Source organism: Mollisia scopiformis (genome assembly GCF_001500285.1).
Source record: "Mollisia scopiformis unplaced genomic scaffold LY89scaffold_8, whole genome shotgun sequence".
NCBI classification, from domain to species: Eukaryota; Fungi; Ascomycota; class Leotiomycetes; order Helotiales; family Mollisiaceae; genus Mollisia; species Mollisia scopiformis.
Window position 1 is genome coordinate 553877 of NW_017263588.1, and position 24184 is coordinate 578060.

At 49.5% G+C, this 24184-nt stretch overlaps 7 protein-coding genes across 7 annotated transcripts; 5 read left to right on the top strand and 2 right to left on the bottom strand.

Moving 5' to 3' along the window:
- Positions 1–188: 188 nt before the first annotated feature.
- Positions 189–2152, top strand: LY89DRAFT_581028 (amino acid transporter; the record flags this gene model as incomplete). The annotated part of the gene is made up of 7 exons (XM_018209088.1): positions 189–264; positions 323–383; positions 475–647; positions 696–755; positions 828–866; positions 920–1243; positions 1305–2152. 7 exons carry the CDS (start codon positions 189–191, stop codon positions 2150–2152), a joined length of 1581 nt encoding a protein of 526 aa, XP_018073581.1.
- A 973-nt stretch (positions 2153–3125) lies between these two features.
- On the top strand, positions 3126–4989 carry LY89DRAFT_716805 (uncharacterized protein; the record flags this gene model as incomplete). The annotated part of the gene is made up of 2 exons (XM_018218290.1): positions 3126–3353; positions 3433–4989. 2 exons carry the CDS (start codon positions 3126–3128, stop codon positions 4987–4989), a joined length of 1785 nt encoding a protein of 594 aa, XP_018073582.1.
- Positions 4990–6890: 1901 nt separating this feature from the next.
- Positions 6891–14588, top strand: LY89DRAFT_485689 (putative acetyl-CoA carboxylase). Its single transcript, XM_018207848.1, has 5 exons — positions 6891–7508; positions 7601–7866; positions 7922–12795; positions 12844–13643; positions 13695–14588. The coding sequence occupies exons 1-5, from the start codon at positions 7323–7325 to the stop codon at positions 14406–14408; spliced, it is 6840 nt and encodes a 2279-aa protein (XP_018073583.1). The 5' UTR covers positions 6891–7322; the 3' UTR covers positions 14409–14588.
- Positions 14589–16636: 2048 nt separating this feature from the next.
- On the top strand, positions 16637–17877 carry LY89DRAFT_485846 (uncharacterized protein). The gene is made up of 2 exons (XM_018207849.1): positions 16637–17385; positions 17561–17877. The coding sequence occupies exons 1-2, from the start codon at positions 16711–16713 to the stop codon at positions 17645–17647; spliced, it is 762 nt and encodes a 253-aa protein (XP_018073584.1). The 5' UTR covers positions 16637–16710; the 3' UTR covers positions 17648–17877.
- A 68-nt stretch (positions 17878–17945) lies between these two features.
- LY89DRAFT_683153 (putative Arginyl-tRNA synthetase, cytoplasmic) lies at positions 17946–20480 on the bottom strand. Its single transcript, XM_018214649.1, has 3 exons — positions 20026–20480; positions 18353–19971; positions 17946–18300 (listed from the first exon to the last, which is right to left on the bottom strand). Exons 1-3 carry the CDS (start codon positions 20308–20310, stop codon positions 18294–18296), a joined length of 1911 nt encoding a protein of 636 aa, XP_018073585.1. The 5' UTR covers positions 20311–20480; the 3' UTR covers positions 17946–18293.
- Positions 20481–20604: 124 nt separating this feature from the next.
- LY89DRAFT_485940 (uncharacterized protein) lies at positions 20605–20967 on the top strand. The gene is made up of 2 exons (XM_018207850.1): positions 20605–20737; positions 20793–20967. The coding sequence occupies exons 1-2, from the start codon at positions 20664–20666 to the stop codon at positions 20905–20907; spliced, it is 189 nt and encodes a 62-aa protein (XP_018073586.1). The 5' UTR covers positions 20605–20663; the 3' UTR covers positions 20908–20967.
- A 60-nt stretch (positions 20968–21027) lies between these two features.
- Positions 21028–21580, bottom strand: LY89DRAFT_581382 (uncharacterized protein; the record flags this gene model as incomplete). The annotated part of the gene is made up of 2 exons (XM_018209108.1): positions 21028–21095; positions 21139–21580. The coding sequence occupies 2 exons, from the start codon at positions 21578–21580 to the stop codon at positions 21028–21030; spliced, it is 510 nt and encodes a 169-aa protein (XP_018073587.1).
- Between the last annotated feature and the right edge of the window lie 2604 nt (positions 21581–24184).

Below are 24184 nucleotides of genomic sequence, written 5' to 3' on the forward strand. Positions count from 1 at the left end.
CTTGAGAAGAAGCTGTTTGTTGTGGTATACATGAGAAGGCCTCATACTTTCAATCTCAGTGCCCAGGTCTCCTCTCCGCATCCTTGATATAACTTCAACATCTTTCCAATATCGCTCTTTCGGGTCTACTTCTTTGTCAAGGACATTGACAGTCAATTGAAACATTATTCTTCAACCAACAATACACAATGGCGGACCTCGAAACGAAAGCTGTTCCTACGGACGCAGCCGATGCGACTCTTGAGAATATGGGCTATCAACAGGGTATACTTCACCCCACCCTTCATACGCCGAGTGAAGCATTGTCGACTGACAATCACAGAACTCAAGCGCTCGTTTGGTCTTTTGGGAATGATAGGATTTTCGTTCTCAATTGTAACCTGGTACGTTATACCTATTTACTTGCCTATCTCCAACACAGCAAACCGCGAGTGACGAAACTTGGCGAATTCAGGCACTGACGGATACCTGTAGTTGGAGTGCTCTTGGTGGTGTTTTGGTGACTGGTGTTAATGCTGGCGGCCCTCCGGTCATGATATGGGGTTGGGTGGGAATCAGTTTGGTGTCCCTCTGTGTGGCATACTCGATGGCAGAGATGTGCTCAGAATATCCTGTTGCGGGTGGACAATATTCATGGGTATATATTCGTCAGTAGGAATGGTCTTTTGGTCTGAATGTCAAACTGATTTTTGCAGTGTCGCCAAAGAGTATCCGAAGACAATTTTCATACCTTACCGGGTGGTTCATGATTATCGGTACGTTCAACGGAGAAAGATAACCTGGAAGATGTCTCAGACGAAAGCAACATACTGATTTCGATCATTCAGGTATTTTGGCTATGGGTGCAACCAACAGTTTCATTGGAGGTGAGCCAAATATTTGCACGGCCCGAACGAATAAAGTACTAAAGACAAGTTAGCAAACTTCATCCTCGGCCAAGCGAATTTAGTAAACCCAAACTACACAATCGAAAGATGGCACACTGTTCTAGTCGCATATCTCATCACACTCTTCGCAGCATTCGTCAATCTGTGGGGAGCTAGGATACTCGACAGAATCTCGAAAGGTCTCTTGATTTTTAATATCACGGCCTTCATTGTGACCATTGTCACTATCCTCGCGTGTAACAAGAACAAACAATCGCCGTCATTTGTGTTCAAAGACTTTCAGAACTTCACTGGGTTTAGTGCTTCGATGGCTGGTATCATTGGTATATTGCAGCCAGCCTTTGGAATGTGTTGCTGTAAGTTTTTTTGAGCTTGGATAATGTCTCTGGTGGCATGGGTCACTGACCTTTATAACAGACGATGCACCTGCACACATGTGCGAAGAACTTAAGGATGCCAGCAAACAAGCACCGCGTGCTATGGTCATGTCCGTATACATTGGGGCCATCACCGGTTTCGTGTTCCTCATTTCGGTCTGCTTTTGCATTGGTGACATCAACCAAGTAGCAGATACGCCCACTCTGGTCCCACTGATCCAAATTTTCTTCGACTCTACCAACAGCAATGTTGGATCTTGTTTCCTGGCTACGTTGATTGTTATCATCGATCTTGGATGTGCTAATGCTTTGCTTGCTGAGGGAGCTCGCTCTCTCTATGCATTCAGTCGAGACCATGGTCTTCCATTCTCCTCGATCATTAGCAAGGTCGAGTCGAAACACCACACGCCCGTGGTAGCCATCTTACTTGGCACTATTGTACAGATGGCGTTCAATAGCATCTACTTCGGCACGGTCACTGGCTTCAACACAGTCATTGCCATTGCTACGGAGGGCTTCTACCTGTCTTACGCCATGCCCCTCCTCGTTCGCCTGATCTCGTACTTCAGCGGAACTCATCGACAGCTCACTGGACCGTGGGCTATGAAGCCACTTGTTTCTGTTGCAGTAAACTTTATTGGTCTTACCTACCTCCTGTTCGCATGTATCACCTTCAATTTCCCGAGTGTTTACCCAGTGACCAGCGAGAACATGAATTACACATCTGCGGCTATTGGTGTAATCATGTTTGTTGCACTAGTCACTTGGTTCACTACTGCGAGGAAACATTTCTCGGGACCGGAGGTCGAGGCTGTGATCAATATCGTTGAGGGGCATGGAAGTGAGTCTGAGGGAGTGAAGAGTGATGAGAAGAAGGCCTCCTTGTGAGAAATTACTTTGCAGAAGCATAAAAGTACATAGCAAAAGAATAAATAGATCTGTATATATGACATGAAGACTTGAAAATCCAGTTATATTACAATTTTGCGACCGTGCCTTCCAATATATGTTTTGATATTGATAAGTCGCCACTTCATCACCCCTGGCAAACAAGATATTTTCTGGTAAACAGACATTTTCAACAAAGAACAACAAATTTGGAAGAGGAATATTGAGAAAGCTTAAAATATGAAGCATAAGACGTTATCCATCACGAAACAGACGGATGAACTTGTGGTTGCCTTACACTATGCATTTTGCCGTTGATGCATGAACAGTATCCGATTGAGTTCGTGAAGGCGAAGTTTATATTGGCTGCAACGATTTGGACGCGTAAACGATCAAAAGAGGTATTCAGCAGGCGCATCCTCCGCAATGAAAAAATCTTACTTGACTTAAACAAAACGATATTCTTCGATGAAGGAAGAGGGAATTGCAGAAACAAATGCGGAAATTTGGGGTTCACATGTAAGAAAGATTTGGTTGCTGCGAGGTAACCCGCTAGCGAAACGAAACAGGGGTTGTTGATGTCGAACTCTAAGGAGTGCAGAACACTGGCAACAACATCCAACAACACCTCCGGACGGCCAGCGACAACTAACCCACAGGATCCAGGACATCGACACCGATATCGACATATCGAATAGAGCTATTGTATTGCATTTCGCCAAGTTAATAGCCTCCAACCTCCCAGGACTCATAGATCGAACACATCACGAACATCCAGGAACACGACAAACCACAGCGCGCGGACCCATTACCGGATTATTTGCAACGAGCACACCGCTACACCAGCACAAATTTATAGCCTGAGCGCAATTCAGGGGAAGATAGCAAGAATAGGACCTCTCGAGAGGTATATTTGCAACCTGGGAACATCTGCGGAAGAGCGCATAGGAACTGTAAACAAACGTCGCCGTCCATGGATGAGCCACCATCGTCCCCACCGACAGATCTGTCGACTCCCGAAAGCGCGCTCGCATATTACAAGTCGCAATATGAACAGCTAGAACATGAATTAGCAGAATTTCAGGCCTCCAGTCAGGAGCTGGAGGCGGAGTTGGAGAAGGATGTCGAAGCCGCCGAAAGGAGAGAGAGGGTTTTGCAAGAGAAGGCAGAGAGCTTGGGATTCGAGGTCGAGGAATGGAAGGTAAGATACTCTAGACTGGATGGAACATTCATATCATGGACCGTTATAGATCTGGGTGCTGATGCTTTTCCTCTTGCAGACCAAATACAAGCAATCTAAGACAGAGGCAAGCGCCGCGCAAAACACACTGCAAAAGGAGATCACAATACTTCGAGACACGAACCGGACTTTGACACACAAATTACGAGATATCGAAGTTCAGAATGATGATTTCGAACGCCAAGCTCGAAATACAACCTCATCGCTCGAAGATATGGAATCTAAGTACAATGTGGCTATTGAAAGGGCGGTCATGATGGAAGAGGAGATCAAGATCGGGGAACAGGAACGAGAGAATCTGCGAATCGAGACTCAGCGCCTGCGAGACGAGCTTTCAGATCTTAAGATCGAGGCAGAGATTCTACAAGACAAGTTACGGAAACGCCAACTTCCTTCCATAGCTACAGACATCACTGCCCCCAACTCCCCGTCCTTGGGAGATTCTCCGACATCTACAGCTTCATCTCCTATGATTACGACTCCACCAGATACAAAGTCCATCTCAACCACCGACACTGTCTCCGAAACTCCTACTCCACCATCACCCCCTATTTCAGAAGCCTCTGGTTCTGCCAGACCAGTTATGAAGACGCCCATGAACCCTCCCGCAAGCAAGATGAAGCTACCTACAGGCGACTCGAGTACCACACCAAAACCCTCATCAAGATACACATCTAGCAGTTTGCGAAGTTCAAAAGGCCCAACAGCACCCACTTCTTCCTCCCGAGCCCGAAATGCCACCCCCGCTGTCATCCGCCAAACCAGAACAAAAGCCCCTGCCACTCGAGGGCTGCCCAACTCAACATCCCTCACACATATCCGAACTCTCACAGCCCAGATGCAACGACTGGAACAGAGAGTCCAATCTGCCAGGTCGAAACTACCAGCCCCTATTCATACTCCTCCTCGAGCGTCTCCTCGAAATGTATCTACAGCGAATCATGCTGCTATGCCCCCGAGTGTCACAATAAGGAGCAGGAAAAGGACCGGAGGAAGCTCAATTAGTAGCTCTTCTGTACCTCCAGCAGACGATACTCCCTCGGCCACTAAGCATGTCCCCAGATTATCTACATCAGGAATCAGCCGTTTGTCATTCGGCCCGCTACCCAGCCGTGAGGGTAGTGACAGTAGACCGAGCAGTAGAGCAAGTACGAACTACGTCCGACAGGATCGACCACTGAGCCGCACCGAAATTGCTCGCCCTGCAAGCCGAACATCAATGTCTGGCGCACGAACCCCTTTGGGACATTACTCGCAGTCCCAGATTGCCGAGTCTCGGCGCCCGAGATCTAGCATTGGGGGTAGCTATGGGGCCTCACATGGACACGGACACTCGCAAAGTGTGTCAAACATCGATCTCGACGAAGCGAGGGAACTGGACTTTGCGACTCCCAGTCGGAGGAATACCTACGGCAAGGGAGAGCTCGAAGGAAGCACCGCTGCGAGTGGTCTCCCCCGACGAAAGAGTGGGGGATTGGTCATGACGGGTATACCCAGACGATCGACCAGTGGTCAAGGGATGCGGGAAGGAGATGAAGGAGGGATGAAGCCTCCGGGACGACCAAGGAAACTAAGTGAGGTGGGGGAGACTTATTGATAGGACTTGTATGCTTGATGATGGCTTGTACACGATGTTACGACGTTTCTTTCCCGGGGCTGGCTGGGCTCTTTTACTGTGACCTTCAGCAAGGAGTCGTGGGCGTTCTCTATTTTGCTTCCGAAGCATTGCACTTGCTGCATTTTGTGGGGGATGGACATGAGAGATACAATTCATTCATGAGTGATGAGGTCAAGAGGAGAGAGAAGGGTAATTATTAGGAGTGGTGACAAGTTTTTTGATACCACAGCTGCAAACGAGGAAGATACACATAAGGAACAGACAGACATTCAAACTACCAATCTACTATTATTCGTATCCATGACTATGGTATCTGTGCAAATAACCTAGTTCTCGGATGTAGATGTACCTATCTATCTTTGTGTCTGAGCACTCGTTGATCCGAGGCTGAAATGAAGCTCGAGACATCTCTCCGGACGTTTCACGAATGAGAGACGAATCCTCGCATCGCAACTCCCCCTCGTCTAAGGACACATTTACTCGTTCCAACACCTCGGAACCCATTCATCCCATCCTATCCCATCCCACAGATCTACCTAATCTGAAAATCCCCAAAACAAAGTTTCATTTTGGTGCTGACATGTACCGAGTAAGTAGTGCTCACGCAAGGTGCGGCGCAGATACAGATACAGTACAGTACAGTACAGTCAAAGAAATGGTACACTGCCACTTCCCGTCTTCACGTATATTTAGACCCTGTTTGATTGGTCGCTACCTAGTTAGTGGTTTGTCCGGGAGGTTTTTTTTGTTTGGGCGAGGACGGAAACGGAGGCCGGGCAAGAAAAAAGAAACCAGCAGGTGAGAATCCGCCGAGTGGTCCCGAGTGGGTGATCTACGTACGGCCTACGGCCTACGGGTGAGAGAGAGGTCAGATTGTTGTGCGTGCCTCTGGAGTACATGCTTTAGAAGGTTTCGAAGGTTGGTTGGATCGCGGCTCCCTCCTGTGCCTGGTGGAAGGAAGGAAGGATTTAGGGCGATTGTCATCGTAGGGCTAAAAATAAAATAATAATACAATTATGGAAAGGGAGATGTGAAAGGGAGGAAGAGGGAGAGAGGGAGGGAGGGAGAGAGGAGGGTATCAATAGTTGCATGTTTGATTCGGATTGAGGAAGAGAGACGGGAGGATTTTTTTGGTTGTGAGAAGGAACCCCACGCAGCGATGGACAATGTTGGGGAAGTCCTTGAGCCTTTGAGGCGGAAGGGGGACCCGCTTCTGCCACATTTCTGTCGGGATGTGGTGGAATTGTTGCTGGGATCACTGGCTGCAAGCCACAGACAGCTCTTCGGACTGAAAGGGGGATGGGGCCGCGATGGAGCATGATGACGAAGGGGGTTGCTTGCGAACAATTCTCGCTGGTCCGTCCGCTGCGACTCTCTCGAACAATACTGTAGCACAATCTCAACAATCGTCGTGTACTGTGCAAAGAAGCTCTCATGCAGGCATGCATGCAATTGATATCTAGATCTCATCCAACACTTTTATCCGAGATATCCCGCGCATCAACATCAAGGGAAGAATGGAAAGAGAATAAAGTTGTGTGCAGCGGTGCAGCGAGATGATGACAATCTGGAAAAGTGTTGTAGCGAGAGATCGCCAGATTGAGTTGATGGCTTTAGCCAAATGGGGTTTAATCAGCCCAACGAACAGGAGTCGCTGGCCGACAAAAGCCATTTCGGTGAGCGTGGTGTTGAGGAAAAGCGGAGTGCACACCTGTGGCTCTGCTGCTGGTCTCTGCAGAGCAATAGCAGCTGCAGCGGAAAGGGTTCGAACGAGAGATCCACCAAAAACGAGAGACAGGGCCCTGGTTGCTGCTGCTGGTGCTGGTGCTGGTCCTCGCTTCAATCTGTGCTCGAAACAAATGGCCATAAAATAGTAAATCCAATCTCCATCAACCACTTCTTCATAAACCCGCAACCTCCCCAACCCACACCCCGAACCTCTGAAATTTGAACAATCCCTCGTACTGTACTGTACCCTCACTCATTCTCTCTTTGGGGTTTAATCTCTGCACTGCTACTACTACTACTACTACTACTACTACCGCCATACCTATTTCTGGGTGGTGGTCCATACGCTGCAGAGCTCTAATTCGGCGCCGTCGACAGCTTCTCACTCGGCGAGTTTTGACCATCATCTCTCAGCCCCGAAATCCTCTCCCGCAGATATAATCACAAAAGGGTACAGCCTCAACCACCTAAGTCCTGGCTACCTTGATCTGCACTTGATTTGGGGAAACGAGTCAACCACTTAATTACCGCTGGCGACCTCACTCTCTCCGCTCGTCTGCACACGAGCAGTGACTGACTGAACAATGGCCGAGCTCAATGGCACCGGGAAGGCCAACGGCACCGTCCCCATCATGAACGGAGCCTCCTCCTACGCAGCCAAGCACAACTTGGCAGATCACTTCATCGGTGGAAACAGGCTGGAGAACGCAGCTCCGAGCAAAGTAAAGGACTTTGTAGCGAGCCACGATGGACATACCGTCATTACCAATGTGCGTACTTTTTTTTTTGGTTGAGGGGGGGCGGCGCCCAGAGGAGAAGCAGGAGACGGAGAGAGAGCAATAAGCTGACATTCTGCGAATAGGTCTTGATTGCCAACAATGGTATTGCGGCAGTCAAGGAGATTCGATCGGTGCGAAAATGGGCCTACGAGACGTTCGGCGACGAGAGAGCTATCCAGTTCACCGTCATGGCCACCCCCGAGGATTTGCAGGCAAATGCAGATTATATCCGGATGGCAGACCAATATGTCGAGGTCCCGGGAGGAACAAATAATAACAACTACGCAAACGTGGAGTTGATTGTAGATGTTGCTGAGCGCATGAACGTGCATGCAGTCTGGGCAGGATGGTAAATTCACACGCTTGAGAAGGGAATTTGAATTTGTCTTACTGACGGAAAATAGGGGACATGCTTCAGAGAACCCAAAATTGCCAGAATCGTTAGCAGCATCACCAAAGAAGATTGTATTCATTGGTCCTCCGGGATCTGCGATGCGATCGCTCGGTGACAAGATTTCCTCCACAATCGTCGCACAGCACGCCAAAGTTCCATGTATACCCTGGTCCGGAACTGGTGTTGACCAGGTGGATGTCAACGATGATGGCATTGTTACAGTTGACGACGAGATCTACATGAAGGGATGTGTGCAATCGTGGCAAGAAGGTCTCGAGAAGGCCCACCAGATTGGATTCCCCGTCATGATCAAGGCCTCAGAAGGTGGTGGTGGAAAGGGTATCCGAAAAGCCGAGTCGGAGCAAGGCTTCGAGGCGCTCTACAAAGCCGCTGCCAGCGAAATTCCAGGTTCTCCAATCTTCATCATGAAGCTTGCTGGAAATGCTAGACATTTGGAGGTCCAATTGCTGGCTGATGAGTACGGAAACAACATTTCGCTGTTCGGCAGAGATTGCTCGGTTCAACGAAGACATCAAAAGATTATCGAAGAAGCACCAGTTACGATCGCGAAGCAGGCCACTTTCCAAGCTATGGAGAAGGCTGCTGTTCGTCTCGGTCGTCTCGTAGGTTACGTTTCTGCTGGTACCGTCGAGTACCTCTACTCACACGCCGACGACAAATTTTACTTCTTGGAACTTAACCCCCGTCTCCAAGTCGAGCATCCTACCACTGAAATGGTCAGCGGTGTCAACTTGCCCGCTGCACAACTCCAAATTGCGATGGGTCTTCCTCTACACAGAATCCGTGACATTAGATTATTATACGGAGTTGACCCTTCCAGCTCCACCGAAATCGACTTTGATTTCTCCAAGGAGAACAGCGCCCTCACCCAGCGACGACCCACACCTAAAGGCCACACCACCGCCTGTCGTATCACATCCGAAGATCCTGGAGAGGGATTCAAACCCTCCAGCGGTATGATGCACGAATTGAACTTCCGGAGTTCCTCTAATGTCTGGGGTTACTTCTCCGTCGGAACTGCTGGTGGTATCCACAGTTTCTCGGATTCTCAATTCGGTCATATTTTCGCCTATGGTGAGAACCGATCTGCATCGCGGAAACACATGGTTGTCGCTCTCAAGGAATTGAGCATTCGTGGTGATTTCAGAACCACTGTGGAATACTTGATTAAGCTCTTGGAAACTCCAGCTTTCGAGGACAACACAATCACCACAGGATGGCTTGACGAGCTGATCTCCAACAAGCTTACTGCTGAGCGACCAGACCCTATGCTGGCTGTCGTTTGCGGCGCTGTTACCAAGGCACACATCGCCAGCGAGGCTTGCATCGCTGAGTACCGATTGAGCTTGGAGAAGGGTCAGGTGCCCGCCAAGGAGACCCTGAAGACTGTCTTCCCCATCGACTTCATCTACGATGGTCACCGATACAAGTTCACTGCCACCCGGTCGAGCTTGGAGAGCTACCACCTCTTCATCAACGGTTCCAAGTGCTCTGTTGGTGTCCGTGCTCTCAGTGATGGTGGTCTCCTTGTGCTCCTCAGCGGACGCAGTCACAACGTCTACTGGAAGGAGGAAGTTGGGGCGACTCGTCTTAGCGTCAACAGCAAGACCTGCCTTCTCGAACAAGAGAATGACCCATCTCAACTCCGAACGCCTTCTCCCGGAAAGCTTGTCAAATTCACCGTCGATAACGGTGAGCACGTCAAGGCCGGCCAGGCCTTCGCTGAAGTCGAGGTCATGAAGATGTACATGCCTCTTCTTGCTCAAGAAGATGGTATTGTGCAGCTCATCAAGCAGCCAGGAGCCACTCTTGAAGCTGGTGATATTCTCGGTATACTTGCTCTTGATGACCCATCCAGAGTCAAGCACGCCCAGCCTTTCCTTGGTCACCTCCCAGATCTGGGACCACCACAAGTTGTTGGCACCAAGCCCGCTCAGCGATTCGTCCTTCTCCACAGCATTCTCAAGAACATCCTTGATGGCTTTGACAACCAAGTCATCATGGCATCCACTCTTAAGGAGTTGATTGATGTTCTCCGCGATCCGGAGTTGCCATACGGCGAGTGGAACGCTCAATTCTCAGCACTCCACGCCAGAATGCCACAACGTCTTGATGCTACCTTCACACAAATTGTGGACAAGGCAAGACAACGAAAGGCCGAATTCCCAGCCAAGAACCTCCAGAAGGCTCTCCAGAAGTTCTTGGATGACAATGTCGCTCCCTCGGATGTCGACTTGTTGAAGACCACCCTCACTCCATTGATTGAGGTTATTGACCGATACCTTGAGGGTCAACAAGTTCACGAATTTGACGTCTTCTCCGAACTTCTCGAGCAATACTGCACAGTCGAAAGATTGTTCTCTGGTCGCCAAAACCGTGACGAGGAGGTCATCTTGGCGCTTAGAGACCAGAACAAGGATGATATCACCAAGGTCATCGGCACTGTCTTGTCACACAGCAGAATTGGGTCAAAGAACAACTTGGTCCTTGCCATCCTTGATGAGTTCAAGCCCAACAAGCCAAAGGCAGGCAATATTGCCAAGCACTTCCGACCAGCTCTCAAGAAGCTCACCGAGTTGGAATCCCGACCAACTGCAAAGGTTGCCTTGAAGGCACGAGAGACCCTCATCCAATGTGCTATGCCATCATTGGAGGAGCGAGCTTCTCAAATGGAGCACATCCTCCGATCATCAGTTGTCGAGTCACGATATGGCGAGACTGGATGGGAGCACCGAGAGCCCGATATCGAGGTCCTCAAGGAGGTCGTCGATTCCAAGTACACCGTCTTTGACGTTCTCCCCGTCTTCTTCGGTCACCAAGACCCATGGGTCTCCCTCGCCGCGTTGGAGGTCTATATCCGACGTGCTTACCGTGCCTACTCTCTCAAAAAGATTGAGTACCACAACGACTCATCCGAGCCACCATTCATCGTTTCATGGGACTTCGTTCTCCGAAAAGTCGGTTCTTCAGAATTCGGCATGCCAATCCAATCCTCGGCTCCATCTACCCCAGCCACTCCTTCATACGACATTGCCAACCCATTCAAGCGTGTCAGCTCTATCTCCGATATGTCATACTTGGTTAACAAGGCCGACAACGAGCCCACTCGAAAGGGTGTTATTGTTCCCGTCCAATACCTTGATGAGGCTGAGGAGTATCTTATGCGTGCTCTCGAAGTCTTCCCTATCTACGGCCAGAAGAAGCGCCCCGCTGCTGCCAATGGCAGCACGATGCCAGATTTGAGCGGTAAGCGCAGAGCACCTGCTCCTATCGCCACTGAGGATGAGCTTACTGCTGTCTGCAACGTCGCTGTCCGCGACGCTGAGAGCATGGACGACAAGGAGACCATCACCAGAATCAACTTGATTGTCAAGGATTACAAGGAGGAGCTCCTTTCTCGCCGCATCCGCCGACTGACATTCATTTGCGGTCACAAGGATGGTTCGTACCCAGGTTACTACACGTTCCGTGGCCCCGAGTACGAGGAAGATCAAAGCATTCGTCACATCGAACCTGCTTTGGCTTTCCAGCTTGAGCTTGGGAGACTCTCCAACTTCCGAATCAAGCCCGTCTTTGCTGAGAACCGAAACATCCACATCTACGAGGCGGTTGCCAAGAATGTTGAGGGTGACAAGCGTTATTTCACACGTGCTCTTGTCCGTCCTGGAAGACTACGAGATGAGATCCCAACTGCTGAGTACCTCATCTCTGAGTGCGACAGACTCATGAACGACATTCTTGATGCTCTTGAGATCATTGGCAACAACAACTCTGATCTCAACCACATCTTCATCAACTTGACTCCCGTCTTCCCTCTTCAACCACCCGAGGTTGAGAAGGCTCTTGGTGGTTTCTTGGAGCGCTTCGGTCGTCGTCTCTGGCGTCTCCGTGTTACTGGTGCTGAAATCCGCATCATCTGCACTGAGCCCACCACTGGCATGCCATACCCTCTCCGTGTTGTCATCACCAACACATCTGGATACGTCATTCAAGTCGAGATGTACGCTGAGCGCAAGTCTGAGAAGGGCGGTGACTGGGTTTTCCAGAGCATTGGAGGCACAACTAAGATTGGCTCCATGCACTTGCGACCTGTCAATACACCATATCCTACTAAGGAGTGGTTGCAGCCAAAGAGATACAAGGCCCATCTTATGGGTACCCAGTATGTTTATGATTTCCCTGAGCTTTTCAGACAAGCTATCCAAAACAGCTGGACCAAGGCTGTTGCTCAACATCCAGCTTTGGCTGAGAAGCAACCTCCTGTTGGCGAGTGCATCGACTACAGCGAGCTTGTTCTCGATGACAAGGACACTCTTGCCGAAGTCTTCCGTGAGCCTGGAACCAACAGCTGCGGTATGGTTGGATGGATCGTCACTGCCAGAACCCCAGAGTATCCTCGCGGCCGAAAGTTTATCATCATCGCCAACGACATCACGTTCAAGATTGGTAGCTTCGGACCCAAAGAAGATCACTTCTTCTCCAAGTGCACTGAGCTTGCCCGAAAGCTTGGTATTCCTCGCATCTACCTGTCTGCCAACTCTGGTGCTCGCATTGGTATGGCTGAAGAGCTCATTCCTCACTTCAATATCGCATGGAATGACCCCGAGAGGCCAGAAGCTGGATTCAAGTACCTCTACTTGTTGCCCGAGGCTAAGAAGCGCTTCGAGGATGGCAAAACCAAGGATGTCATCACCGAAGAGATCAACGAGGATGGAGAGATCAGACACAAGATCACTACCATCGTCGGTGCTGAGGATGGCCTTGGTGTTGAGTGTTTGAAGGGCTCTGGTTTGATCGCCGGTGCTACCAGCAGAGCTTACGAAGACATCTTCACTATTACTTTGGTCACTTGCAGATCAGTCGGTATGTATCACGCCACTCTTTAACTATACATTTTGCTAACAAATACAGGTATTGGTGCCTACTTGGTCCGTCTTGGCCAGCGTGCTATTCAGATCGAAGGTCAACCAATTATCTTGACTGGTGCTCCTGCTATCAACAAGCTCTTGGGTCGTGAAGTCTACACATCCAACTTGCAACTTGGTGGCACTCAGATCATGTACAAGAACGGTGTGTCTCACATGACTGCCAACGATGATTTCGAGGGTGTGTCCAAGATTGTTGAGTGGATGGCCTATGTTCCAGACAAGCGCAACAACCCGTTGCCAATTGGGCCCGCAGTCGACTCCTGGGACCGTGATATCGTCTACACTCCACCTCCCAAGCAATCATACGACGTTAGATGGTTGATTGGCGGTAAGGACGACGACGAGGGATTTATGCCAGGTCTCTTCGATAAGGACTCTTTCGTTGAGACTCTCGGTGGCTGGGCCAAGACTGTTGTCGTCGGTCGTGCTCGCCTAGGTGGTATTCCAATGGGTGTTATTGCCGTTGAAACCCGATCAGTGGAGAACATCACCCCTGCTGATCCCGCCAATCCCGACTCGATGGAACAGATCACGAACGAGGCTGGTGGAGTCTGGTACCCCAACTCTGCTTTCAAGACCGCTCAAGCTATCAAGGACTTCAACAATGGTGAGCAATTGCCATTGATGATCCTTGCCAACTGGAGAGGTTTCTCTGGTGGTCAGCGTGATATGTACAACGAAGTTCTCAAGTATGGTTCCTACATTGTCGATGCGCTCGTCAAGTACGAACAGCCGATCTTCGTCTACATTCCACCTTTCGGCGAGCTCCGTGGTGGTTCATGGGTAAGTTGATGCATCGCATGGATTTTGTAAGCTCCCGCTAATCTGTCTCAGGTTGTTGTCGATCCTACGATCAACCCCGAATTCATGGAGATGTACGCTGACGAAGACGCCCGTGGTGGTGTCTTGGAGCCCGAGGGTATTGTCAACATCAAGTACCGAAAGGACAAGCAGCTCGAGACCATGGCACGCCTGGATCCCGAGTACGGTGCTCTCCGCAAGCAGTTGGCCGACAAGTCATTGAGCGCCGAACAGCTCAGCCAAATCAAAGCCAAGGCTACTGCTCGCGAGGAATTGCTCCTGCCAGTCTACATGCAGGTCTCATTGCAATTCGCTGATCTCCACGACCGAGCCGGACGAATGAAGGCTAAGGATGTCATCAGACAATCACTGGTCTGGAGAGAAGCTAGACGATTCTTCTACTGGCGTGTGCGCCGTCGTGTGAATGAGGAGTACATCCTCAAGCGCATGGCAGCTGCTTCCAAGAACCCTCTCGCATCACGCGGCCGCAACATCGAGACTCTCGGTGCCTGGACCGGTATCCCCAACTTCACATTCGCCGACCGTGATGTCGCTATGTGGTACGAGGAGAACCGCAAGATTGTTCACGAAAAAGTAGAATCTCTCAAGACGGAAGGCGTTGCCTTTGATGTAGCAAGCCTGTTGAGGAGTAATGGAAAGGGAGGTCTTAAGGGTGTGCAACAAGTCTTGAGCATGTTGCCAGCCGAAGAGAGAGAAGAAGCGTTGAAGTTCTTGAGTCAGACATAGAGAGAAGAGATAGACCTGGGTTTTCGCTTTGGGATTTTCACTTCTTGGTCTGCTTTCTTGCGAAGCGTGCGCGCTGTACTGTACATTGCATTCACTTGTAAATTGAAGGGGATCATAAGGGCGTTTTTAAGAAGCAAAGCAATGCATTCTGGAACCTTAAAATTATTACTCGGGCAGTTTTTCTCTTTCTTTCTTGTGATCGGCTTGACGCTGCTGATGCGAACGGTCCGGGTGGATGGGCGACGAGCATGAGAATGATTGACGCATGTCGATATAGATGGGCATAGTGCTGGGTTTTAAGATTCACTTTGAGGTAAGCATTGCTATGCATGCAACGGAGCATGAAGAAGGTTGGTCGATGGAAGGTTCTATTCAAGCCCGTGGCTTTCGCAGCAGCCATCAAGTCGAGACGCCCTTCCCAATCTTTCTCTGACCCTGTTATAATATCTCCTTCCCGCTCCAATCACAACCCGCCCGCCATCTGAAGTAAAGACTGTCCACACCTGAAACCCAGGATCATCACCACCACGTGACCCTTCACCCAGAGTTCGAGTTCACAGTTCAAGGATCCTGACCGACGATCCAACCACACGCACAGATGATCCAAGGAGGATCCGGCACGCAACGTCTCCGTCCCATCCCATCTCCATCTCCATCTTCACAAAGATGGGACGGGAAAACTCCTAACTACTGTACCTACCTAGGTACTGTACTGGATTATTGCATAGCACCCTACCTCAGACGAAATGAGTCCCTTCGCGCCGGACAAATCACCTTCGTCCTGCGGTCTGCATGAAAGGCCCCACAAACCGACCGCCGTTCAACTCGGCAGGAATGATGATGAGGCTCTCAGACCCTCCCTCTCCTCCTCCGGCAGCACATCCCCACACCTACCTACTGTACTGGGAGTAAATCCAAGAGCAGAGTGAGTGAGGGAGTGAGGGAGTGCTTGATGTTGATAGCCGGGCTGGCTGTCTCCACATTATTGGATTGGATCGAACGGGCGATCATGATCGGTGGACGGACGGCGTTCCGGGACTATCTATGTCGCGTTGGGCGTGTAATGCGATATAGATTCGAGAGAGCTTTATCTGCCTCCCGTAAGTCAGTCAATCAGTAAGCTCGGGGAATGTTCGTCATGGGTGCCAGGGAGGGAGGGATAGCTCTCTCCAGGATTCCATCAAGTCTGGTTGCGTGAAGCAAAAGCTGTTTTTCCCTTCCTTTCCCTTTTATCCCTCGTGCTCCCGAGTGGTGTGTTCTTTCTTTTTTTCTTCTTCTTTCTCTTTCTGCTTTAACCTGTGGCTGGTTTCTGGAAAGCGAATTAAGTCTGTACCGTTGTGTTAAGATGACGAGGGAACTTATCGTCTTGATGTGAGGTATTGAACGAAAACGCGTTCTGATTCTGGTTTGGTTTCTGAGGGTCGCACTTGATTACCGTCCGTTCATTATTATATTTGTTCTTCTTCAATACGCACGTCATACTGTACTTTTTTTGTTTACCTACTGGGAGGAAAAGAGGAAAGGGGGAAATGAGCTCTTGACATAGTTCTTTCTATGGGCGAGGCGAGATACATTCTTTTGGTGCCGGATCACACGTTCTTTTAATATTCTTTATACAACTTTCTTTTGGTAAACACATGCTATCCGCAGCTTCATTCCAGTTTCCACAGGCGGGGAACTCGAGCTCGCGACGACGACGGTTATACACACACTCGAGGAAGGGAATTGGATGTCAGTCACGGGGATCTCGACTGAAGGAGGAGGAGGAGCAGGAACAACAGCAACACCATTTTACACCGGATGCGGGACAACATCATGTCTACCGCCGTCCTCGATCTCAACATCGTCACAGCTCAACTTTACTGCAACACTCACTCTACCGGTCCCTCCTCCAGGATCTACGACTTTGACTTCACTCGTTACCATTTCGCCAACGAGCATAACGACCACTACAACAGCAACAACATCTTCAAACTTCATATCAACCACAACAGCAACATCACTATCCGTCACGCCCCTCCCAAACCCAGCAGCAACCGCAGCACTAGCCGCCGAATCCTCGCTCCTAAACCAAAACGCCACCCTCTCCCGCACAAACCTAACCGTAACCATCGTCCTGGGCTCCGTATCCTTCGTCCTCCTCCTCGCCCTCCTCATCCTCCTACTCTTCTACCTCCGCAAACGCTCCTCGAAGTCAGACTCCGAATCGCCCCCCTTCACCAGCCTCGCCCCCCGCCCCGCCCCAAACTTCGCCCCAGCACCCCCCGGTAGTCCACCGCCCCAGATCCCGCTCCCGGAACACATGTGCGAGACGAGCCTCAGCATGGGTCCCCGCGGCGGGCCAGCAGACCCCTATTCTCGCGCCCTAGCAGGCGGCCTAACACCGTCTCCCATCGGCGGCCAGAGAGGTCCATCGCAACAACAGGGGGCCGGGGCCTTTCAGTTCGAATTCCCGTATCCGTCGGGCAGCGGTTCACAGGCGCAAGCTCTAGCTTCAAACCCCGTGTCGCCGCCTACGAGGAATCGATTAATGCGTTCCTCCTCGGCGCCAACGTCCGCCCCGGAACCAGCACCTACTATCCCCGCGCTGCAGGATATGCCGCGCATCTCGCTGTTCCCTGCTACGCCGTTCTCGGGCTCGAGAGATAGCGTTAATACCGCGCGGCCGGGGACCTCTGGCGAGTATTCGTCCGCGAGCGGGGGGAATCGACCGCCGACATCCTCGTCCGCGACGTTCGGGGCGCCGCTGCGAAGACAGAGGAGCGCGCCGATGTATCACCGCGCGCTGCAGGAGCAGGTCGAGCAGGAGCGGGAAGAGAGTCGCAGTCGGGAGGCGCAGAGACTGGGGGTCCCTGTTATCGGGGTTGTGGGGAGGGATTCGGGAGAGAGGGGGAGTTATGGGAGTGAGATTAGCTCCGAGATGAGTTTTGGGAGCGAGGATGTCGAGATTGGGATTGAAGATGAAGAAAAAGAGGAAGGAGAAGAAGAAGATATTAGAGCAGAGGGGTCGGGGACGCAGGCCCCGCAACAAAGTGGAACGGGGGAGAGGGGGAGGGTGTTACATAGTACGCGAGCGAGTAGTGGTGTTTTTCCTGGGGGTGAGGAGGAGGATGATGAGGACGATCCCGGGGAGAAGAATATTTATAGTTGAGGGGAGAGAAGGTGGTCTTGGTTATATGGGGCGCCGGGATCACCTTCGGATGACAATGATGATCGCCATGTCATGGGTCGTGGCTTGAGATGATGAAACAAACGAGGGGGGCCCCACAGCTATAATCTGGGGAAGAGGCAAGAGGCGCTGAGCGTTTACTACGAAACGATATCCCTGGATGGAAAAATAATGATGCGCGCGTGTGGTCGGCATATATACCCCGAGGAGATAGGAGATTGGAGGGACGAAGACTTCTTTTCTTTTCCATGCTGGCATCTTTAGAGACAGTATATATTTATCAATGCGAATTTTTCTGAGCTTAAAATGCTTCGTTTGAGTGCTTAAGTGAGATAAGTGGTATGAACAGAAGGTGCAGATATTAAGTCGACTCCTTAAACAAAATTTTGATGATGGCGTCTCAATGTGCGAGACTCGCTTTTCTCTTGACTTCAAGAACGATCTTTTCTCTCTCTTCGGACTATATTGGTAAGGCTGAACATCTCCGAAAGACAAAAACGACGAGGTAGGAAGTTTTGAATCTGTGAGGGTAGGCAATTCATGCGACCCTGTGATTGATTGGATGATCTATCGATGCTACCCGGAATGCTTTTCCTGCTTAACATAGAAGCGTAACGCCGTCCAAACCATTCCAGTAGAGATTTTTCTATGCGAAAGCAAAGACGCACCTCGATGGTAAGTTCGAGTCTCTTGGTATCTTCAATGAAATGAAATGTTTACATTCTACAAATCACATTAGCATACTGTCAAAGTTGGTAAAAGTAGGAAAACATACCGCTCAACAGGCGTCAACCCCAACAAACGCATCCCATTACTCAGAATAACTCGACTAGCATCATAAAGCGCCATTCGAGCCTTAGCCAACTCCTCTTCACTGCCCACAATTCGAAGATGGTCGTAACTACTACTGATAGTATGCGTCATCTTGAACAGATACGTCAATATAGTCGTTGGTTCTAAGGTCTTCAATGTATTCTGAACCACATCTGGCCATTGGCTGATGACTCGGATGAGATTCTGGGCATGTGGCTCTGTGAGCAAAGAGAGGTTTGCGGAGAGAAGATCTGATTCGGACATGTTGGCTCGGCGGGTGATGGAGCAGAGTCGGGCGTGGGCGTATTGGAGATATGGTCCTGTGTCTCCTTCGAAGGAAGTCATGGCATCCATGTTGAATTCATAGTTGTTGATTCGCTTTCCGGACATGTCTTGTACCATGACGGAACTGATACCTAGGATATCGGCTGTGGCGAGAGGATTCTCGACTTGCTCGTACTTGACTTGGTTCTTTTGCATCACTTCGTGCATCTTTTCTCCTACGTCTCGGAGGATGTCGTCTAAGAACTTGACGGTTCCTTTTCGAGTTGACATTCCGAGGACCATGCCGAAATTAATGTGTTGACACTTCTTGGCGAGGTCTTTGTAGCCCATCAATTCGATGATTTTGAAGAGTTGTTTGAGATGAAGGTCTTGTTGTGAGGCGACGACGTAGATCATTTCGTCAAAATGGTACTTGTCTTCTCGTTGCATCATCTCACTGATATCTCGAGTCAAATAAAGTGCAGTGCCATCTTTCTTCTTGATGATCGGTCGCTCGAGAGATTTCCCTGGTTTTCCTGGGACGTGCTTGCTGAAATCAACAATGACAGCGCCTTCTGATTCTTCTGAGACACCCATATCAGCCATTTTTTGTGCCGCGAAATCCATGCGCTCTTGCTTGACTTGGCTCTCTCCAGAATAGTCGTCGAAGTGAATATTCAGTCGAGCATACGTTTCTTTGTATCTTTTGATAGAAAGACCACGGAATCGAGCCCATAACGCAACAGCCTTCTCATCACCATCGACCATAGCTTTAAAGTATCGACGAGCTTGTTCGTCCAAACCCTCATTCTTCAACTCTGATGCATCCTTGCCCTCTTTTTCCAAGGCCGTGATCTTTGCTTTCTCATCTGCCAGCTCCGCACTAATTTTAACATAGATGTGGAAGAGGTGGTTGATAGGGTCTACCAGTAGAGCTTCTTCGCTGCCATATCGTTCAAATCCAAGAGCCAGCAAGCCATATTGTTTGCCCCAGTCTCCCAAATAGTTAATTCGAATGACATCCCAACCCAAGGCCTCGTAAAGATTTGCTAGGAAGCCACCAATGATTGTACTTCGAAGATGTCCGGCATGGAAGGGTTTCGCAATATTTGGTGAGGAAAACTCAATGATGATTCGCTTTTTGCCCTTGCTTGGATCTTTCACGTCTTTCAGCCCAAGATATGGATTCAGTCCAAACTCTTTCTTTCGCTCGATGATTGAGGGTATGAGGATCTCAGCAAGCTTGTCGACTTTGAAGAAGAATTGGAGGAAGGTTCCGTTGACTGTAGGCTTGTGTACAAGAGGAGATTCGGGAAACTGGCAGACGGTGGTTAGCATTGCACTTTGCAGAAACAATCTAAAGCTTCATACCTTTGCTACCCATTCTGCAGCCAGCTCAGGAGGCTTTTTACCCTTGACTCGAAGTGCTGGTACAGGTAAAACCAGGTCGCCCTTCTCTAGTGTTTGCGTCCATTGCAACGCGGGGTATACGACGGAAGCATCAACGCCTGTAACTTCGGTGAGTATCGAGGTAAGATGTGCTCGATAGACGTCTACAGGGTTGACTTCTGGGTAGCAATTGGGATATTTGGGGAGAGGTTCTGCCAAGCTCAACGACTTCAGCTTGTCCGACAGAGAAGACGCTGCGGTCGCCATGTTGTAAGTTTGGCTGAAGGCGCGCTTGCTATTGAGACGCGTTAATATCTGAATTGATTTGTATTGAGGAGACGGAAATCTAATGTAAAGTCGAGAAGCTCTTGTTAAACAAGGAAAGGAGGTTTTCATCAATTATCGAAAGTGTGTGGGGTTTTTGAGAGGGGTCTTTCTCTAGCTGTTTGTGACTCAATGCACTCGCTCGAAAATTCTCAACTCAGCCTCGGCACGTGACCTGCAATACCACCTGGTGCCACCGTCGATCATGCAGCAGAGACGCCTCTTCGGATTGTGTATGAAGCAGATGAGACCCTCATCCGACGTCAATATGTCTTTGTCACTTGATCTCAATATATATGTATCACTATAGTACGATGTATTCACCGACAAGCATTCTCAATGAAGTGTGTTATATTGCCAGCTTCAGCAGGTCGGTCTGAGAGCTTAAGGATTGATAATATTTCTGTTCGCTCATCCTTTCTCAGTTGTTTTGTTATTGAAGTACTGTTATCCTTTCAAATGACCGACTTCCATCTTAGAACAACCTCAAGGAAGGGTAAATCCTGCGTAGACCTTCTCTCCTTTTCCCTTCTCATATAATGATGTTGAAAGTATTCACTGACTCATGTAACGACCGGAGGATAGGATGTAAAGAGACCATTACTGCCAACCACACCAAGTGTGAAGCCTTGAGTATCTTCAATGGTCAGGCCAATACGCCTAAGGAGAGGAAGGGATCTCTTGCCCATCCTTCTCCAACTTTCTCAAGAATCTTTGTTCTTTGTGGTCTGCTCTGGTTAGCTTGTTCGTGCTGGTAAAAGCTTGACTGACTTGGTTTTGAGGTGGCAGATGGTCTGTCCCCCACATCAATCCACCTGCTGTCATCATAGTCGCGAACGACAGCGGCTCCTTTCGGAGCTTCATTGCTTGAATAGTCCATCTGCATCAGACTTACTCGAATGCAATAGCGTCCTGGCTCGGGGATGACGAGATCCGGGAAATAAAAGTATGCTCTGTCGGTTCCGGAGCTAGAATTGCTCGACGAAGAACTTGTACTCGCAGGAAGTGGGTGTGCAGAGTCTGAAACTCTCCCGCCAAGTCTACCATAGAGGGAGTCTCCCGATTCGTGGACAAGAGTGGCAACTGCATAAATACCAGAAAGCTCCTCAAAGATATTAGTCTCACTTAGGAGACGAGCAGCCACGGGGGGATATATGGCAACGCCTGCACGAGCTTTTGGTCCGGGCTGAACCGCAATGCGCAACGTCGTCATCCTTGAGAGTATCCGATTGCCTAGAAGCAACCGAGAAGGGAGTTAGCCTAGGAACTTCGACATAGTTGAGGACGCTCACGATATCCCCTGAAACTCCTGAACCAACGTTTGGGCGTCGTGCCTATCTAATATCAGCTATCGTTGATCGATGATAACTAGAATCAGTCTGCATGGTCGGACCCAACCTTTCAACGCATGTGGAAGAACTAACTTACCAAACTATGAAACTGATGCACTCTGCGAGAGCTAGTTTCGATGAACGCTAAGACGAGATTCTCTTGAGAAGCTCTTGGAGTGCTGGGTCTATCTAGAAAGAAGATGAAGCATCTGCCCCTCCGTCAGTGGACAACACTCTCTCAATTTATATTCCTGGATCTACCTGGTTACACCATTCTCGAGACCGTAGTCTTCAAAAGCCATGTTCGTATAGAGAAAACACGAGACCACGGGTTGCAGTCAAGGTTCCAATCCTATGCAATCAGAGGAGCCAAGTCGAGACCTTTTCCAGTGGAGTGTCGGACAAAGTAACCACGATCGAGCCTCAAATCTTGCCGGTCTTTACTTTCTAGAACGGGATTCGCTGTATGGGAATGTGCCGCTGGCACATTACATGCCATTACTGCAGTGTGGAAGACCCACCGGTCATCCGAATATCAATTTCCACTTGGACTCGTCAGCCAAAGAAAATATCAAGCTAGTGGGGGATCTTTTCAAGGGTTTAAGGTGTGCGTGGGTACTTTCCTTTTTTCTACCAATCTGGGGCTACATCCTGAGCCCTAGCGATTGTTGTCACCATACAAAAATACCAACTGCGGCTGTTGACCGCCCGGTTTCTGGGCAATGGCCGTAGAACACCTCCATTGGTGTTTGACATGAGACTCTGTGATGTGAGTTTTTCTTCGCCGCGTTCTGTCACCTACATATGTGAGAGATCTTGCAATTCGTATCACCTGCTAATCATTCATTGTCAATGTAGCTGCCCTGTCACGAATTCCCAAGACACCGAGTTCCCAAATAGGACTTTACCCCACCCCCACTCAGTTAGCACGAACTGCATTTGAAGACCAGCTTGCCAAGCCCTCGAGAACTGCATCGAAGGTTGAAAACTTGGATTCGAGACTCCGATTATTATTGGCTTGCCGGAACAATAACCAAGCGGTCTAAGTCACAAACGTTGGTAACACGATACACACCTTCAGGGACTCTTCCTTTTCTCAACGAAATTCTGGTATGCGGTGGCTGCAGCGAATCTAGTCCACTCACACCAAGTAGATTTGGTGGTTGATACATTACCGATTTGTCTCGGGGGTGTTTAAGCCAATATTGCACAAGCCTTGCGGGTGAGAGCCTACTTGTTGCAACCCCCGAAACAAAAAAAAAAGCAAGCATTTTCGCGTGCAAGACACCAGAGGCGCCCTGTGCCGATCCCGGAAACCCGGATGGTCTTCGAGTATCGAGGGCAGTAAGACATCTGGAAAACTGATAGCACAAATGAATTAGTCACGCAATATTCTGCAGATTGTTCTGTTACGGGATTGTTTTACGCTTGGCCCTTCGTCCAAAAACGGCCTCGTCGGTTAAAAAAGGAGAAAATCTGGTCACGTGTAATCATCTCGATGCAGATGCGCTCGACTTTATCTCTCTTGAGAATCATGGAAGAAACAGGATGTTATCTCTATCTAAAGGCTATCTTGAAAAGTTGTAAGTTGTTGAACATTGCGCCTTCTGGTGGCGCACTCGAGACGTTCGTGGTCGCGCTTTCCATGTAACCTCATTGTGCACTAGCAGCTTCCTCCACAACATGTCCAAAATTGAATATCTCCATGGATCCTCTAAGACTAGCAGATGACCTAGCTGCTACCTATCAACCCCTATTTTTATGCTTTCCTGTCATTGCGTCAACCAGTACACTCCCTTTCTTGAACCTTCGCGGCCGACGGCCAGAACGAGCTCGCACTTTGATCACAAAAGATTCACAATATATCAGAAGCAGACGTGCCGTAGAAGCACTTGCTTGGAGATCAGAACCCTGTTTTGGTTCGTCAAACTCATCCCCTGCAGCAGAGCCCCCTAACAAAGGAAATCTAGCCGAAATTCACCTCCTGATCTTCCACCGACTCGAGTCTTTTCCCGAGCTGCGACTGATCGAACGATGATTAGTGAGCCATGGCGTGGACTGTAGACCAATCTCTTCTTCTCACCGTCTTATTTGCTTCCATGGGAGGCTTTTTCGCAATCGTCTTGGCTTATATGTCGGCGCTTTTTATAACGAGGCAAAGAAGATTGAAGATCAAATCCCCAACCGTCAGCAGAGAGAATCATCCCTACCAATGGAGGACAAGAGTTGTAGCTTTATCTTGAGATTATTCATGAAGTACTACGACTGGTGTTGAGTAGTTGGGGTTGCAGCATAATTCAAGAGTGGTTCTCCTCCTTTTCGACCGTCCAGACTTTGCGACCGTCCGACCCTCGAAGTCGCACAATCACCCGAAACCTCATGGCACGTCGATCGGTGGTGGATGGAACAGACATGGTGGTGTGGAAATGTTGTTCAGATATTATGGGATGCAGTGGCCATAAGCAAACACAACTTCCAACTCGCGA